At 42.1% G+C, this 16,258-nt stretch overlaps 1 protein-coding gene across 1 annotated transcript; it reads right to left on the bottom strand.

The window, feature by feature from the left end:
* Nucleotides 1-1,548: 1,548 nt before the first annotated feature.
* On the bottom strand, nucleotides 1,549-11,733 carry LOC127191139 (SLAM family member 5-like). Its single transcript, XM_051148359.1, has 8 exons — nucleotides 11,620-11,733; nucleotides 10,092-10,119; nucleotides 9,680-10,015; nucleotides 8,209-8,460; nucleotides 7,724-7,858; nucleotides 3,359-3,453; nucleotides 2,362-2,430; nucleotides 1,549-1,614 (listed from the first exon to the last, which is right to left on the bottom strand). The coding sequence occupies exons 1-8, from the start codon at nucleotides 11,731-11,733 to the stop codon at nucleotides 1,549-1,551; spliced, it is 1,095 nt and encodes a 364-aa protein (XP_051004316.1).
* Nucleotides 11,734-16,258: the final 4,525 nt, after the last annotated feature.

Here is a 16,258-nt window from a genome sequence, read left to right as displayed (position 1 = left end):
ATGAAGGTCACATCTAAGTCAATGGTATAGAATATAGTATATTGATAGAAAACATGGGCATGTCAAATACTTGTCAGTTTTTAGCACAAGAATATATATCCCAAGTCTAACAGATAGATATGACTCTTTTGATATATGAGGTAAAATAGTTAAACAAGGTCTTCAAAAGCCTCAGAGATACACGCAATTTGGTATTCAAAGATCTTTTTATAATCCTAAATTTCTTTGACAACAAGACAAGTTAACTCCTGACAACATCCAGCCGAATTAAAAGGTGATGAGAATCAAAGAGACTCCTTATGGAGATGGCCTCAAATGTGGCAAACAAGCCACTGGGCAAAATGTCCTCATTCCTGCCACAAACAGAATTCTGCCTAAAAATGGGCAGCTTAGATGCAGGCAGAGTCGACGGCCACACTCTGTCAAGACAGGGTAAGCAAGTCCTCAATAGTTCCTGCCTTGCCAATAAGTCTGGCAGAGATATTGTGCCAGAAAGCCAAAGATGAGGCTCCAACATTGTAGAGAGTGTTGGGTGACTGTTCAGGCAGTAAACCATCTAAGTCAATTGTTCATTTGGGAAGCTGCTAACCTGCACTGCTGGTTCACTCAGCAATTTAAGTTTTATTCTTTCTCAAATCTCTGATGGGCATCAAAGGGCAGATAGTTTAGTTGGTTAGAGGATAAAATCTTTTTAGATCAAGATGTTCAAGATCTTTTGATGGCTTGATTACAGCCACTTCCCTCAAAGTGTCAGAAATGTGGCTGGACATTTTGTTTTGAACAATGAAGCTCTTGGGCATGGTGCCTTTTCCTGAGTCTGACTGAAGGAATACATGTTGAAAGAATGCTTGGCCAGAAAGGAAATTGTGTGAGGATTCTCAAGATCTCCAGCACTCTAGTCTACAGGAAGAACATATTCTAATGCTACACTAAGAGAATATATCTGCCTAGCTTATGATCACAACCCACAGCAAGCAGCATGGCCATCTCTATTTGGGATAATAGTGGCAGTTGTGTCCTTTCTGATGGTTCCTGAGCTTAGGAATGAATAGGGGTTGACATGTAGCCTACACTTGGACAGACATGCTATGCATTCCAGTAAGGGTTTAGATACACCTTAAGGACACCTTTCCTAAGTTGCTTAAGGAACCATAGAGACTGGGAGGCCTTGCATTAGGGTTCCTTACACATGCCTACTCTGCACTTTTAGCTGGTATGCCATGGTGTGTTAGAGGTGCTCACAATAATGATTGATTTCTTCCCACAGCTGTTGGGCAGTGATGTTCCATCTTGACATGAGAATCTTCCAGACATCTTCAGTCTTTTATGGACATAAGCCGCTTTGATGATTTAATCCAATGTGGCATAAAAATAATTTTATATGCTCTGTGGTATGAAGAAGTCTGTGGGGCACCATATCAGAGAATCTATCTTGCCCAGATAGGAAGAATTTGATAAGAAAGGTCAAAGTGTTCACAAGGTCTCTAGGGAATGTACCCTCACCATGATTGTTACTTAGTTTCCAGAGGGAGAACATTGCTTGCTCCGCTAGATGACAAATTCATTACTCAGAGTCTTGGGAGGTCTGTGATCCTTTATGTTGGTTTTCCTCATCTGTGTAGAAGAAAATATGAAAAAATATATTAGCTGAAGGGTGTGACTGTGGGACTCCAGTCCCCTGAAGTACCAGGAGAGATAAGAAATCAGCCTAGGATGACATCTTAGATTTCCCCTGTGCTTGGGGACATGAGGGAGGAAAGGACATTTGCTCCAGCGAGTCATTTTCCTCTGCTCCAGCCACCCCATTTGGGAGCCCCAGGGGAACTTCGTAGCTCCGAAGAAATAAGTAGAAAGAAATAGTTGCTTTTGAAATTGGTTTTGATTGTTAGGCCTCAAACAATGTCCAGGATCAGTTATTTGTTCCTAGGTCAGCCTTAGATCTCTTTTTTGTATATTTTATTTATTTTATATATATGAGTGTTCTGTCTGTGTGTACTCCTTCATGCCAGAAGAGGCATCAGATCTCAGTGTTGATGGTTGTGAGCCACCATGTGGTTGGTGGGAATTGAACTCGGGTCCTCTGGAAGAGCAGACTCTTAACCGCTGAGCTATCTCTCCAGCCCGAGCCTTAGATCTTTCTGTTTCTCAGCAACTCCATTTTTGTCTTAACATAGAGACCAATAACTGCTGGGGTCTAGTCACTATTAAAGCCTCCCATGATCTAGTATTTAGAATGCTGTGAACAACTTTCTCTTTGCCTCAAGGAGACTCAGGCTTTCAGTTAAATACTGATGGATGGGATGGAGCAGGAGGGTAGAACGCATGGAAAAAAAAAAGATTAAAAAGCCACCCAGGATTTACCTTCTCAGGAAACTGCACCGTGGAATAAATGGTGTTCACTGCTTCTTCCTCATAGGCACAGGACCTCACCTGGAAAAGAGATACTTTCTCCTCAGCGAGAGTTCAGAAGACAAGACAAGGAAGAGGCTCTCTTCCTAATTCCCGTCTCTCCACCACCCATTCTGGATCCCCTTTCACCATGGAGTCTCTTTTTCTGTCATCAGGTCTTGTTCCATCCAACTCTGGATCAGGTTACAATAGCCATAAGGACAAGTGGGTGGCAGTTGGACATACATAGCCGTGTAGCAGAAGGCCTCCAGGAGCTGAGAGGAGGGTTCTGTGTAGTTTAGACTGAGTCTTGCTGCGCTGGGAGATTAGTTTTCTGTGAGTTATGTGAATCTATAATTGCATCCCAGCAGTCCTAGCACAGTGTCAGAGTAACTGGAGAAACCTGAGTGTCCCCCTTCAGTCCTTGCAGACTCAAGGAAGTAGGCTTGTGTAGGTACAAAAGGTGATCTTTGCTGGGAGCAAGCCATGGAAGGCCAACCAAAGGAAGAAGGTGTGGAACAGAGCGATTAAGGGTCTAAGAAAAGCTATTCTAGACCAGCTAGTTTAGTTCAAGGTTGTCTGTTTTTCCTTCTGTGTACTTGGAACAACCTTAAGTACCGACTCTGCCTGTTGGTGACCCCATAGCATTCCTCATCTCACAATAAGGATTCTATCATTGCTCAATTCCTCTAGAGAGTGCCTCTTAGACACAATTGCATCTAACCCCTCAGTTAAGCCTTCATGTGATGCTCAGGGCCTTATACCATGGAGGCTGTCATGAGGAGACAAGGGACTATGTTGGCTTTCATGCGGAGACCCATGCCATCATTTCCTTTTTGGTTGGTCCCTTCAGACTCTTGTCTGTAGCTTCTTTCTATGTAACAGCAAACAGAGGGCAACTGTTGCCCAAGATGCCTGTTCTGGTGATGGTACTGGTGGTAGGGTGTATTCATGAGTAGCAGCAACTTACCTGGGATTCAAGGATTTCATCATAGATTGTGGACTCTGTATGATGAGCAGTTCTTGAAACTACAGAATATATTGTCTCCATTGGGACAACACCACCTGCCATAAATAAACATAGAACCACAGTCTGTGAAAGGTAGGTGGGGTTTACATACTACCTAGTCTTATCTTATCTACCCATGATAAAGAAATAAAACTCAGAGGTTGAATGGGCCCTGCCCTATCGAGACAGATGCTTGAATTCTCAGATGGTCTTTCTATCCCAAAGATTACTTTTGTGATAGGGCACCTCTTGTTCAAATCTCACCGAAAGCCCAGTGTGAATTCTTTTCTATTCCTGAAGTTCAGCTTAGCCCATTCCCTGCATGGATTCAAATATAGCTCTGGCATTGATGGCCTTGCATGGCTTCTGGACTTTCTTTGTTAGGGTCTTGGTTGTTTAATTTGATTGATATTAATTATAGCCAGTGCTTTATTATCCCAGTGCATACCTGACTATAACCATACATTCACAAAATAGTTAAATATGTATCAAGCTCTTTCTTTGTGCCAGGCTACATAGAAGGAGCCAGAAAAACAAAGAAAGGGCACATAGATTTTTACTTTTAAAAATGTCTGAGCTAGATGAGGCATTAATCTTAATACATTCTTTTTCTTTTAGTATTAACACAATGTTTTTGGGTGAAGTTGGAAAGAGATAGACAGAACTTTGTGCCTTCTTCTTATAGGTCTCCAAAATATGTACAAATGGTGGATCTGATCCAAGATGATCACAGTTGTCACTATTTCAGAGCTAGTCTTGTCTAAGTCTCTGCCCCAGACATAGTGAGGGAGCCAGACAAAGTGCTCTCAATCTTATTTGTGTGTGCAAAGAAAGAATAGTCTGTCTCCATCTCTTGGTCTTTGTCCCTCTGTCTCAGTTGTCTCTGTTTCCTTGGAGACCATGCTTGGATATTATAACATTTCCTTTTTGTGAGTCCATTTGAGTTATGACCCTTGTCACAAACCCTCTCCCATAGAATGCTACCTCAACATCCTACTCAGGCCTGCCAATTACACACATTGGAGCTCATACTTACCTAGTACTAGGTACCAGGTTGGCTATTGCATGTACGTAATCTACTTAATAACTATATGTAGCAAGCAATTTCACTTACGGATATCTTACATTTGAGAGAATGGAATCTCACAGTGCTACAGTAACTAGCCAAAAAATAGTCAAGATGGAATTTCATCTCTACATGTATTTTGTTATAGCAACGAGGAAAGTAACTAATGCACCAAGGTAGGACCTGAGGAAAGCAGAAAGTGAACAGGCCCCCTTATAGTTTATAAGAATGAAAGACCAATTTACTCTCAAAATGTAGTGCAGTTGGCAAAGGCAGCTTGTCTAAGGTGAATCTGCAAATACTGTGAGGACATCCTCTTCCCGCTCCTCTCTCACCAGTCTTCTCCATGCAAGCATTGCTGCTCTCCAGAGCAGGTGAGAGCAGAGTGAGTGGTCGGTGGTTGTTTTGCCTATACTTTCTGGCTCCTGGCAATATTTCCTGATCCAAGAGGCCCATAGGTTACTCAGTTTCCCCTGGACAGTGGCCCCTTTCCCTTAACACCAATCCACAGCAAGTTTGAGACTGTAAGATTTTTCCCTTCCATGTTGGTTTGGCTTCACCAGCTGGATAGGTTTGCCTCTTGAGTGAACTTAGATTTAACCTCCATGTATAGGGAGAATCTCTATTCTCTTATATTTTTTTGGATGTAGCCTCAGCCTTTAATGGCTGAACCATCATCTATCTCTCCAGCCTGAGAGTTTCTCGTCTCAAGAGACACCTTAACTTAAAAGCACTTCTCCATTGTACCAGTGCAGTGTGACCAGGTCTTGCTTTTGACAAAAGAGTTCTGTTGCTTCCACAGGTGGTGCATTCTGGGTAACCATTTCACCTCTGGTAGTCCCTGCATGATGGGCCCTGGCTGATTATTTTCTCGGACTTAGCTCTGGGATGTATTCTGAAGAGGTGGCACAAATATGAACCGCAGATTACCAAAGGAAAAATACCTCCTGGTTTTTCTTTGCAATAAAACTTGACCCTTACATCCACTCCAAGTTGAAGAACATTCATCACCTCATGGCACACTGAACTATAACTGGGCCTTATTAGTTCTCTTTATGTCATAATTGAGGGAAGAACACAGATATCTCATCCTTAGGCCTCTATGGCCTCATTACAGTGCCCCAAACTACAAGAAGGATGTTTTACTAGATGTGTTTACTAGATTATCTCACACTAGTCCATCTCCCTTGAACTCAACACTGCTTACCACTCTAGAGGTGGTAGGACCTGGGAGAATGGAGCCTAGAAACGAGGTAGATGAAAGTCTTACGCAGCGGCCAGCTTTACCTAGAGCATCAGACAATTCCTGCTCTGGGGGTTAAGAAGAGCAACCTGAGTAAAGTATCCAATCCCAAGGAGAAACTGTGTGTGCCAAACCCTTGCTTTTCCATAAAGACATATGAACAAATAACAATGCCCAGTTGTAGTGGATACTCTGAAGTAAACTCAATCCTATTCCATCCTCCTGGGAGGATGATACAAAACACGTTCCCAGAACAATTCCATGTTTTGAAGAAACTGAGGTCACAAGACTTTTGCCTCGTTTTCTTGGAATTTTCTCCCAAGCACCGAGAATTCTTCTTATGTGCCTCATTCTTGGACCGTGTGCCAACACTCAATCACAGTCGACATCTTTGATGACCCTTCCTTTGTTTCACTCAAGCCCCTGCTCACCAGCCAGCCCATCTGGCAGCTCTGCTCTTCCCTCCATTTTAAGTTTGAAGGCCCTCACTTTGAGAACTAGACCAGAGATCCCAGACTCCTTTCTTCAGTTTATGAAACACAGTCCTCCAGGTCTTTAATAACCAGGAGGACAGACAGCTAGGTGCACACATGCATACATACATCATACATACATACATACATACATCATACATACATCATACATACATCATACATACATCATACACACATACATACACACATCATACATACATACATACATCATACATACATCATACATACATACATCACACATACATCATACATACATACATACATCATACATACATACATCATACATACATACATACATCACACATACATCATACATACATACATCATACATACATACATACATCATACATACATACATACATATATACATACATACATCATACATACATCATCCATCCATCCATCCATCCATACATACATATATACATATATACATACTATATCATGCGTACATTACATAGATAGAGTGAGCCAGCCTCTGAGGGCTGATTTTCCCAGTTATTATCTGTCCTGGGACAGAACACTAACATAGCTCCCATTCTTTCTGACCTTTGTTTATTTAGCCTTCTTGTATAATTCATATCCTTCGTATTAGAAGCCATTAAATTCTGCAAGGGATTGTTTCAGGAGTATCAACCGTTACCATCAGTGTTGGTGCCTGTCTCCAACATGAGGACCTCTATGGTTGTACAACCCTATGGCAGATCAGAAACCCCAACCAGTGTCCCTTATCACCCATCAGCTCCAAAGCAGCTCTAGGAGAGAGAGAGAGAGAGAGAGAGAGAGAGAGAGAGAGAGAGAGAGAGAGAGAGAATTTCCTCCCTTGTCAGGGTTTGAGTTTGTAGATTTATAAGGTGAGGGGCAGAGACAGAGCAGGAGAGATGGCTCAGCTGTTCAAACCATCCTGATCTCACAGAGAACTTCAGTACCTTCATTGGGTGGCAGAAACTCCAGCTCCTGAGGATCTTGTGTCCTTTTCTGGTTATTTCAGGCATGTAGGTGTGAATGTGTGTGTGTGTATGTGTGTGTGTGTAAATAAAGTAAACATTTTAAGAGAAAAATATAGAGACAAAAACGTTCTCTCCCTCAATGCACACATTCTCACGCTTTAACAGCCAGACCCTCACCATTTGTGGCCTGACCCCAGTGGCTTGTGACATCTTCTTAGCTCAAATGGCTAGTATCAAGAAAGACAGCTTATATTGTTAAATTGTCTACTTATCAAGATTGTGAAATGTGCAGGTATGTTGTATAAGATAAGACCAAATAATTTCCCTTAATTGTAGAAAAGAACTCAATTCTTTAGTCGGATTTTCTCCTCTGAGACTGTCTACTGCATCTCTTTCTCTTGTAGCACATTTTCTTTATTACATCTTTTTTGTATTTGTTCTCGACTGGTAAATACTTTTACCCCTGTTCCTTTGCCTTGCCAGTATGGTTCGCAAAGTGATACTCCCTACTCCACTGGGGTAGATAAATGAGGTCACTTCTTGGAAGAAAGAAGACACATTCTCACATTTTACCTTCCAGGGCAATCCTACCTTGCCTTCTCTTGTACAAATGGAACAGAAGAGCCAACACCGCAATGAGAATAAAAAGAGAGAGCACAGCTAGTCCACTTGGCAACACAGCAGGGTGAACATGGGAGCCTCGAGTGTCTGGAAATAGAAATTGTTATGAGTCCTGGCTATCAGGAAACAGGCCCATGACACTGTACAGGTTTGCCCACATTCAGGCCAATGTCAAGATGGCATGCCCTTCAGAGAGGGCCAAAGCCCTTCAATCTGCAGTCTTCATCAGACTCCTCAAGATCCCTGAGAATGCTCAATGCTTCACAGAAGCTTTGGTCGTTCCCCCAGAAGGCTGCCTGGGTGAGGACGCACCCACGGCTAGTCTTGGCATGAAGGAGGCACACTCGCATGATGAGTAGTCAAAAGCTAAGGCATGGAGTCTTTAGAGTCTCAGGTGACTTCTGAGACTGTCCAGAGAGATGGGAGGATCTGGTTACCTGTACAGGATTGCGGGAGAGTGAAAGAGTCAGAATTGTTGCTGACAGGGTTCTGGGCCATACACGTGTAAGTCATCTTTTGATTCTCAGGGGAATGGAAGATTTGAAGGACGTTGCCTTTCTCTCCAGAGGGACTCCAACTGTATGCCACGTTCTTCTCTTCGTTCCCCACAGAGCACGTCAGTGTGACATTACAAGTGTTGTTTTCAAGTGTTGTCAAATTCTGTGTAATTGTTGGTTTTCCAAGCCGACCTATGAGAGGAAAGCATATGAGCCGAGAGTGATTTGAAACGGGCCTATATAAGCTTGTGGCAATCGATTGTTAACTTCCCAGAAATTTGTGTGATACATGTTAAACACATTAAAAAAAGAGGTCACGAAAACAAATAAATCACATTAAAATTATTTTTGATATTTTCGTATAGCCCATGTGCTGGTGGCGAGTTGTACTTATTGTGGCCATGCTTTGTAATGACATATGAATAATACATCCTTTCAACCCTATAGGTCTTAAAATCAACCATAGCAGAAGGTTGCTTTCTTAAAAAAATGGTTTTCCTATACTTATTTATTTTTCTGTCACTCACATTAAGTCTTCAACAAGAGCTTTTATCATGGCTGAGGTTACAATATAATTACATCATTTCCGTTTCCCCTCCAAACCCTTCTATAAAGCCTCCTGTTACAAATTCATGGTCTGTTTTGTTTTCTCACTAACTGGCACATGTATATATGCACACACACTTTTATGCACACCTATTTTTTCATTTTTTCCTTCTGTTGAACACAGATTATTTTCACATACAATCGACCGTGAGTCAGAATGGAGTGGATGTGGAGGTGAGGGGAGGAGGGACAGAGAGGGGCAGACAAGGGGGACCTTATCACGGCAGAAGCTGTTAAACCGCAGATATTTGGAAATGCTGTAGTCATCATGTTGTGAATATAACAGAACCTTATACTGATCCAATGTCTGTTGTATCTGTATCTGTATCTGTATCCATATCTATATATCCTCAGTAATGGAATTGCTCATATTTAGGAATGGGGCTTGGATCTAGCGTAACAGGAGGGAGGAGGTGAAGGGCACACAGTCCTCCTTTTGTGGTTCTTTGCACTGTCCTCTGCATTCTGCACTGAGTTTGAAGCAGGAAGCCTTTTATAGACCACTTTGCATATGGTTTCTTACTAGTTTGTCATAATAGTACTTGCAAATTGATTGGTATGATTGTTGACATTTTATAAGGAAGGAAAACAAAGATCAAAGGGCAAATTCTGCGGCAAAACAGAAAACAGCTAAAGTCTGTTGAGGCCACAACTAAATTAGACCTCTGTAAGGACTGATGTGCTTACGTCATCCCAAGCATGAAGAGAATTAGGAAGTTCTGTTTTCATGAATATGGGTGTGCTTTATACCACAAATCTCCAAAGCAACAGTAAAATCCCAGCCCTCTTACATCCCATCACTTACGGTAGATATGCAGGTGGTAGCGTTTGGTGACGGTAGAATGTTCGTCGTTTATGTTTACTGTGTAAGTTCCTGCATCTTCCATCCTCAGGTGTCTAATAACCAGGTTATAGTGCTGACCCATGACCTCTATTCGTCCTTTATAAATGAAGTGGGACACAAAAACTTCAGGTGCTCCTCCTCCAACTCCGGGTTTTATAAAAGCGATACTTGATTCAGAAGCCCAGGCAATGCTCCTCACTTTCTGTGGTTCTTGAATATTGACATGGAAAGTAACCGACTCTCCAAGAGTTCCATTCACCACCATCGAGTCTGTACCTCTTCCTGCAGCTTCAGACCCTGAGGATATAAATAGAAAACAGTCACCATCGGACTGTTGAACTGCTTTGTGGTCTTTCTCTTTCTTGGGTATCACTGAGGAACTCCCTCAGACACTGCTCATCCTGTGTTGTGGGGATCTTTCTTATTCCATTCTAGGTTTTGGTTTGTTTGTTTGTTTGTCTTTCTTTGGGGGCTGTTTGAGACAGGTGTGTGTGTGTGTGTGTGTGTGTGTGTGTGTGTGTGTGTGTGTGTGTAGGCCTGGGAGTCCTGTACTCAGTTTATAGACTAGGCTAACCTCTAACTCACATAGATTTGCCTGCCTCTGCCTGGTGCTGGGATTAAAGGTATGTTCCACCACCACCTGGCTTATCCTAAGTATGTTTAATGTGCTATGGCAAATAAAGATTAGTTGAAATCCTGCCATGTTGCCTGAAACAAAACAGTCCCTGAATAAATACATGTGTTCATTAGTGAGTCAATGAAGACATGAACTTCATCTGTTTTGTAAGTTGCTTCAAGAAAGTCTATACAACTCAGAATGAATTCCAATACTTACCTCACTCAGTAAATGGTTAAAACCCATTGTATGTCAAATACTCTATGTAGCCTGGGACCATAGATGTGAACTGAAATGATCCCCTGAACTCATCAATTTAGGGGGTAATATCACCAGATGAACACTTTGACTTTATCTTCCAAGGATAAAGGTAAAAATGTAAAGTGTCTTCTTGAAGACCACAGTAAATAAAAAAAAAAAGTAGTGACTGAGTAGGTCCTCAGCTCAGCTACTCCAGAAACTTATCCCAAACTCCTCCACTAATGGGCAGAAGGATGAGAAAAGGGACTCACTTGATATCTTGGACCTAATGAAGGTTTATGGTCTGTCTTCCTTGAAAGTCTTCTAGCCTTCAGAATTCATGCGTCAAGAGAAATGTGTGTTATGCAGCAGATCCCCATTGAGATCTTTAATGATCTTTAAGACTGGCCTTCATGATAGCAGATTACCAAGAAGAGACTTGATACCCTATGAGCATATACAGGGGGAGGAAATGCCCCTTAGGAACAGTCATAGAGGAGGGGACTAAGGGGAAAATGGGAGGATACAAGGGATGGGATAACCATTGAGATGTAAGAAGAATAAATTAATAAGAAATTAAAAAAAGACTGGCCTTCATGACATATGAGGTATTCAATAATAGATATGACACGGGGACTGACATGTCAGAAAGGGTATTAACAGCAAACACGTGGTTGGGCTGTTTTGATGTGAACTAGCTCTGTGTAAGCCCGAAAGGCCAAGCCATGGTTTCCACATAAACAGGTTCAGGTTAACTGTAAAGTTTCTACAGAGAGTCTGTAGAGAATGCAAGTCATAAAATGAAAGGATTTATTAACCCAGTGGTGCTCCCGGTTGTGTTCACCTCTCTTTTCAGCTCAGTAGCTACTGCAGGATTCCAGGATGCTGAGATGAACCTCTTTCCTTTCAGGTCAACGGAATGAGTGCTCTCAGGGGGAATGTACTGGTGATTTAGTTGGAATGGGCAAGCCAAGTCAACATGTTTCAGGACTCTACAGCAAGGAAGGGTGGGATGGGGGAAAGTCAGGGATATTTATTTACCTACCAATAGGTAGCGTTTATCAAGTACTAACTCCATGTCAGAAGCTATGCTAGGACCACAGGGAGAATAGGACGCCACTGCTACCCCGAGAATCCCATGGAGTACAAAAGCTGACATACTGAGTGCCAAATGGAGAGGACAACAGGAAGAAAACATACAGAGAACATAAAGATATGTTAATGTGGCCTCTGGCAGCCACACTTTGCAGAAATCTCCAACACCAATTGTCACCCATAAACGATCCTACTGGGCTGAGAAAGTTCACAGAGGGCTCTTGGAAAACCTTAGCTTGTGTCTCAGCTATAGCATGCACAGAAGCTTAGTTCAAAGGACCCTAAACTTGGCTTTCCAGTGCTGTGTGGCTTCCAAATGCTTAGTGGGTTTTGCCCAGAGAGCTCCAATTTTTATTTCACACTGCATCTTTCAGAGTTCATACCCACCCCCTGTCTCAGATCTCCTACCTGTCTCAAGGCTGGTGTGGATTCAAGCCCTTTGACGTAATGTCATTCTACTATTTGGATTTAAGTTTGGTATGAGAAGAATCAGATACATGACATCTAACTCTGGCCATCTTCTGTCACTAGCATCTGAAATGTGGAGGCCATTTGCTAAGGCTGAGAGCTTCCTGGTATTAGAGCTGTGCAACCACAATCCGTAGAATGTGGTGTCAGTGTTACAGTTATGTGCCACTCTCCACAGCAAAGCCATTCAGGAAATGATGCTGGACTATGAAAAGGCAATCAAGCTGGGCAGGTGACCAGTGAGTGACAACACTGCAGGGGAAACACTGGACGCATCTTCTTCGCGGTCCCCACTCTCCACAGCAAAGTATTCTGGAAATGATGCTGGACTATCAAAGGGCAATCAAGCAGAGCTGGTGAGGAGTGCATGACAAAGCTGCAGAGGAAATGCTTGCATGCAGCTTTCCGTGTGGCTGAATTTGGTGCAAGAACCCTGACCTCGCTGAGAAAAAGCAGAGTGTGAATACGTGTGAACTGAATTTTCTGCTGCTTTGAACTGCACAGCACACAACAGCTCCTAGACAGGTAGCTGTGAGACTATGGCATGTAGCTGAGAAACACATGAGACTAGCTCCAGACCAGGCATCTACTCACAAACTAGGCAAACTCAATAAAGTTACAAGACCTTTCTCAGTCTATAGTAGCTGTAACACTGGCCTCATCTGTCCAACGAGCAGCAAACGATGTGAGTTGAGCAGAGGTGCTTTGCTCACTGGAAAAGTGAAATTAATGGGAATTATTCCTGATGCTGAGCATGACTAATTGGTATGTGCATTTTAAACATTGCATGGCCCTTCCCTATGATAGATCAGTGAATCTGAGGCCATATGGAACCCCACTTAAAGCTGATTTATGAGATAACTAAAAAAAAAAGCTCAGCTGGATGCTTTTAAGTGCTCTACTTAGTGGATTTCAATCTGCTTTTAGAAACACATTGTTTACACTGGGTGTGGTATCACATGCCTGTAATCTCAGCACTTGGGGAGGCAGAGGCAGGTGGATCTCTGTAGGTTCAAGGCTAGCCAGGTCTATATAGCAAGTGCGGGACACCCAAGTCTACACAGAGAAACCCTGTCTCGAAAGACCAAACCAAACCAAACCAAAACGTTTAGCCATTTTAGTAATGCCAAATTAGGGAAATAACACATGTCTATAGCTTTCACGTATAAATACATGTCTTAACACATGTGTATAACTCTCTTTTGCAATCTGAGGTGGGAAATTATAAATTCAGGCAAATGAATGATATTCATTGATGGTGATTTCAGTCAAAACTCAAAGAAGAGAAAGAGTACTTTGATGTGGCTGTTAAAAATCTTATTGGAAAAAAGGAGAATTCTCTAGACATAAGAGAATGAAAGGTATCTCAGGTCTTCAGGTTCTGAATTAAAGTTCGCATGGGTTGAGGTCATTTGAGTCTAGATTTTCATGATGGGGGAGGTGAAGAGAGGAAGGAGGAAAGGAAGAAGGGAGGGAGGAAGAGAGTGAAAGGGAGAGGAAGAGAGAAAAGAGAGAGAGACAGTAGAGATATAAATTTAGTAGAGATATAAATTATGTTTGGATTTGGGGCAGTGTCAAATTTGAGTTTATCCTACAGGAAGAGGGATCTACAAGCTTTTATGGATTAAGTTAAAAATAATGTAGTCATGATGTAGCGAAAGAATAAGAGGTTTTAGTAATAGAGAAAACATATGTTGTAACAGGCTAATGTGGCCATCAGGGTATGAAGCAAGGGGGATATAATAGGAATGAAAAGGAAGGGATGAGTTTGAGAGTCAGTGATTGCAAGGAAGGACAATGAAGAAACAGGCACCTAATAAAATTCACTTCTTTTACCGCATGATTTTAGCTTCTGCTTCACACCAGTGGAAAATTAATAGCAGAAAACATATATGCAGGAGGAGACGTCGAAGAGACAAGGTTAGTGTTAGAACTGTTGAATCTGAGATGAGATTGGACCCCCTGAGGAAGTTGGAGGAAGAAAGACAGGAGGAAGTATGGTCTAGGAGTATTGTCCGATGGAAAGACGTGAAAATGGAACCTGCGAGCTATTTCCCAATATTTGTTCTCACCATCATCACAGGGACAGGACCATGGGTGGTTAAAAGGGAAGATGACCACCAGGATAGACTACGTTATCCTGCTTTCTGTTGGTGAAGTGCCATTGTGTCACTAAGTTCAGGCCGATAGAGTACAAGTAAAGGTACCATATTTGCCTGCAGAGCCTACAAAAGAGGAAAAACTGCTCTCTCCATATCTTTTTCTTTACATTTTATTTTACCCAGGGAGCAGGACCTCTGAGAAATGTTAGGAACCATAAGGGTAAAGGCAAGAGCTGAGGTCAGTGAGGTAGAAAGAGAGAAGTCAGGAACTGTAAGGCTTAGGTCTGGAGCATAGCTGGTGAGCAAAGTGCGCAGTTACAGAAGAAGTATCAAAGCAATATAAAGCAAATGAGTAGACCAAAGGGCAAAAGCGGCATCAACAGGAAGCTACTATAGTCTCAGGAAGGAATTGTCTGTGGTATAATGATTCACAGTGGGACAAAGGCTGAAAACAGCTTTTAAATTTATGTGACGAGTGGAGAGGATCTTGATGACCTTTGAGATTGGGGAGAATATGAGACAATGCAACAGGAAGCCAGAATACCCTGCTTGGGGAAGTGGCAGGGACATAGGTTTCAGCCAGGTGAGTGTGTCTTCGTTTGATGAGCCCTTTATTTAAGCTGACAACAATGTGGACTCCAATAACATCTGTTTCATAGAACTGTTATCACAGCATGCAGAAGGCGCTTAAAACATAATAAGCATTTAGTGTAGAAAAGCATAAAGTGAAAGATAATCATTCTTATTTCGCACTAATACACTCACATGGTAGGCAGGGAAAGCTGCAAAGAATAGAAGACCAGGATCAATCTCCATAGGACCTATGACAATGATGGGTGCACATTTGAATTGAGGTGTATTTGAGCCCATCAGCATAATCTTGTAAAAACACTCGAATACAATGATCTTTCACTCCTCATTTCTAAATGTGGATAACAAATAAGGTGTGATAATGTAGCACTTCACAAGATGTGTGGATACTATATATAAATTTCAAATATTTTGATGCAAAGAAACATTGACATGGTCTTATAAGCCAACAAGAGATTGATGAAGCAGACCAACTGGTTGCAGAAACCTTGGGATCCAAGTAAAGAAGTGTCCCCCAACTTCCACATAGCAGAACTTTGATGGAAAGAGGGAGAGGGAGACCATGCTTCCAAAGGAGAAACAAGGACCAAGAAAGGCTACCATTGATGAAGGCTTGAATGACATGTGTTCCGATTCCCTTGCTGTGACAGAAGCTATAGTATTAATCAAAAGAGAACAGATTTATTTTGGCCCAAAGTTCATAGGCTTTAGTTCAAAGTCCCTTGGCTCCTCTGCTGTGAGCTTGAGGGAAGGGGCAACACCATGGCAGAGGCTAGCTTTTCTCTTCATGGTACTCGGTAACCAGAGAAAAACAGAAGAGTCTGGGAACAAGGTCTGCTTTTCTATGGCATACCTTCCCTTAATCAATGTCTCCTAATCTGATGCCATCTCCTAATTTCCATCCCTTCCCCATACTGTCATCAGATTTGGAGTGTATCAAAGGATCAACCCACTGATGAAGTGAGAACCTTTGTAATTGTTCACTTCTCAAAACCCACCAGAAAAACTAAGCTTTTATCATAAGAGATTTGGGGGCTGGGGCAGATGATTCACACTCAAACAATAACACATGGTAACAGTTTGTTTGCAGTGATCTTTAGGTAGCTCTATGGAAGCGGGCATCTGGAGCAGAGTTTGCAGGATGACTTGAGCATGGACAGAGTACTGTGGGCAGACTCTCGGTAAGAGGCAGCCTTGCTCTCTTTCCTTAGGCTGGAGTACTTCAGGAGCAACAGATCACTCCATGTATCAGATGGCGACATGTGTTTGATTGAAAGATATTTTGTCTCTATCAGCAGACTTTACAAATGCATGTCCCATGAGTAAGCATTCAAAAGCTGCTACTGGAAGCAGACAAGAGATATGGTAAGAAAAGATAGCAAAAAAAAAAAAAAAAAAAAAAAAATAGACAAACAGAAAAAGAGTCAG

This window comes from Acomys russatus, chromosome 6 (genome assembly GCF_903995435.1).
Source record: "Acomys russatus chromosome 6, mAcoRus1.1, whole genome shotgun sequence".
NCBI lineage: Eukaryota > Metazoa > Chordata > Mammalia > Rodentia > Muridae > Acomys > Acomys russatus.
This window is presented reverse-complemented; position numbering and strand designations above follow the sequence as displayed.

Excerpts from the sequence above, each read along its gene's own strand:
- LOC127191139 (XM_051148359.1), bottom strand. The coding sequence starts at position 11,733 with ATGTCAGCTTTTGTACTCCATGGGATTCTCGGGGTAGCAGTGGCGTCC. Across the intron at positions 10,016-10,091 it reads GTGTCTGAGGGAGTTCCTCA|GGTCTGAAGCTGCAGGAAGA; the intron begins GTGATACCCAAG and ends TTATATCCTCAG. Across the intron at positions 1,615-2,361 it reads CGGTGCAGTTTCCTGAGAAG|ATGAGGAAAACCAACATAAA; the intron begins GTAAATCCTGGG and ends TCTTCTACACAG.